Source organism: Charadrius vociferus, unplaced genomic scaffold, assembly GCF_000708025.1.
Source record: "Charadrius vociferus isolate BGI_N301 unplaced genomic scaffold, ASM70802v2 scaffold1736, whole genome shotgun sequence".
In the NCBI taxonomy this organism is placed as follows: domain Eukaryota; kingdom Metazoa; phylum Chordata; class Aves; order Charadriiformes; family Charadriidae; genus Charadrius; species Charadrius vociferus.
Genome location: NW_009648879.1, coordinates 32,863 through 35,233, shown reverse-complemented (window position 1 = coordinate 35,233; position 2,371 = coordinate 32,863). Strand labels below are relative to the sequence as shown.

The following is a 2,371-nucleotide window of genomic DNA, read 5'->3' as shown; positions in this document are numbered from 1 at the left end:
GGGGGGGGATATGGGAGCGTGGTGGCACCTTTCGCTTTGTTCAGCCTCAAAGCTCTGCCCGGGCTTAAAAGCAGATTTTTTTTTGCCCCGTCTGCACGTGAAATCAAAGTTTTCTCCCCCATCGCACGGGGGACCTGTGGGAGCTATTTCTCTAGAAATCTTGGGGAATAATCCCTGCCTCCTGGGCTAGACCTGGGAAACAGATGAAAAACAAGCCTGGGAAATGAAAAAAAAAAAGAAAAAAAAACCAAGGAAAGGTTTCTAAGCTGACATTCCCCAAGGATAAATTAAAAATACATACCCCAGCACCTTCAAAAAAGGCACTGGCTGCATCTCCTGTGTTGTCCAGGAGATCATCACTGTCAATCTGTAATTAAAAAGATTGGTTGAAGCCGTCGGGGAAGAGAAACGAGTCGTCGCTCACCTTTTCGGATCCATGTAAAAAATCGTTCAGGGCCTGAGGATCGCTGCAAAACAACACGGGAAAGCGGTTAGGGGCGCCACACCTGACCCGCGGCCTCTCCGCAGCCCACCACGCGTCTCTAATTAACACCTTGCTCCTAAGCGCGGTCATTAACGACGTACGCCGATTTCTACTTCAATGGCTACGCTTTATTACAGATATAAATTAACGTACAGGTGCTGCGAGAAGGTAAATGTTCTTCTCCGGGGTGGCTCACACCGCCTTATTCCCATTTGTTCTCCAAAGCCCCAATTACCGATGGTTTCGCAATCACGATTTTATTGGAAAAAAATGTCAAAAAGCCAAATCGTTTGGGCGACCCGCTAACGAGCACCCCCAGCCCGGAGCCGCGAGGGTTGGAGAGCAAAAAAAACAACCCCCAAAATCCTATTTGGTGGCAAAATATCAGCGGGATGGGATTTATTGGTGTTATCGGTGGGACGCGGTTGTTCTTTCCTCGCGTGAAACCTCCTCCGCAGCGCTCTCGGCTTCACGGGAGGAACCCAACCCATACGTGGGGACGGGTTTGGACGCCTCCAGCCCCTTCCTGGAGGATTTTCGGCTGTGGGAGACGCGGCCCGGCACTGGAGAAGCCGGGGGACGTGCCGACAGAGCGAGGGTGGCGAAAAGCCCCTTCCCACCCCTCCGCCTCTCCCCGCAACGGCAGGAGCGCCGCGGCGGCGTCCAGCTCACTTACCAAATTACATCTAGCAGGCACCGGCCGTCTTCATCATCCATGTCAACTGCAAAGAGCGGAGAGAGACCGCGTTACCCTCGGGAGAGCAGAGGGGCCGGGAGACGCTCCTCGGTCCTTCCGTCCCAACCACCGCGCTTCGCCTCCCCTCCCCGTCCCAGCCGCGAGGAGGACGACGATGTCCTGCTGCTGCCTGACCATGGGGGACACCCCAAGGGCACAGAGGACACCTCAAGAGGAGACTTCACCACTCCAGACACCCCACCGAGCTCGAGGAGGTGCTGTGGGTGGGATGGGTTGATCCCAACTGGGGCCACCAGCCTAGAGAACGGCTTTGTGGAAGAAGATGCCAGTCCAGCGTTGGCCGGCGATGGGCCCTGTGGCCAACTGAGGCCAGAGGAGGGTTGCCCAGACGGACCGGAGCACCCAGCGGTGCAAGGTCACGGCCAGCAGCAGGAGAACTGTCACCTCCTCTGTTATCACTCCCCACCGGAGAAGCCAATGGTGGCCAAGCCACCCATCTCCACCACCATTCCTTGAGCGATGGCTACGGGTGAGACAACTGGGAACCCAAAAGCGTGGTCAGCCGAGCCCATGACCAGCAGCCGAGGGACCTGCTTGTCCCTCCACCACGCTCATCCCTCCATCGTGGTGGCCCATCCCTCCGTCATTGTCCATCCCTCCACCACGCTCATCCCTCCATCGTGGTTGACCGTCCCTCCATCATTGTCCATCCCTCCGCCACGCTCATCCCTCCATCGTGGTGGCCCATCCCTCCATCGCAGTTGCTCGTCCTCCCCCACGCTCATCCCTCCATCGTGGTGGCCCATCCCTCCATCGCAGTTGCTCGTCCTCCCCCACGCTCATCCCTCCATCGTGGTGGCCCATCCCTCCATCGCAGTTGCTCGTCCTCCCCCACGCTCATCCCTCCATCGTGGTGGCCCATCCCTCCATCGCAGTTGCTCGTCCTCCACCACGCTCATCCCTCCATCGTGGTTGCCCATCCCTCCATCGTGGTTGCCCATCCCTCCACCGCGCTTGCTTGTCCCTCCACCGAATAGATTCCACCAGCAGTTCTCCCAACCAGGCATTAGGTTTCACTCCGAAACCCAAACCGGCAGGTTTTTGGCCCGTTTTCACCCCGCCGAGGGGGACCGGTGACCTCAGTCGGCCATGCCCAGATCCTCAACACCAGGAGGCGGTGTGAGCCAGAT

At 57.8% G+C, this 2,371-nt stretch overlaps 1 protein-coding gene across 1 annotated transcript in view; it reads right to left on the bottom strand.

Annotated features, from left to right (window-relative positions):
- The window catches only part of GLTSCR1 (glioma tumor suppressor candidate region gene 1), a 38,691-nt gene extending 37,490 nt beyond the window's left edge, over nt 1-1,201 (bottom strand). The window contains 3 exon segments of the mRNA XM_009887088.1: nt 302-367; nt 425-467; nt 1,161-1,201. Of these exon segments, the coding sequence (XP_009885390.1) occupies nt 302-367; nt 425-467; nt 1,161-1,201 (150 nt within the window).
- Between the last annotated feature and the right edge of the window lie 1,170 nt (nt 1,202-2,371).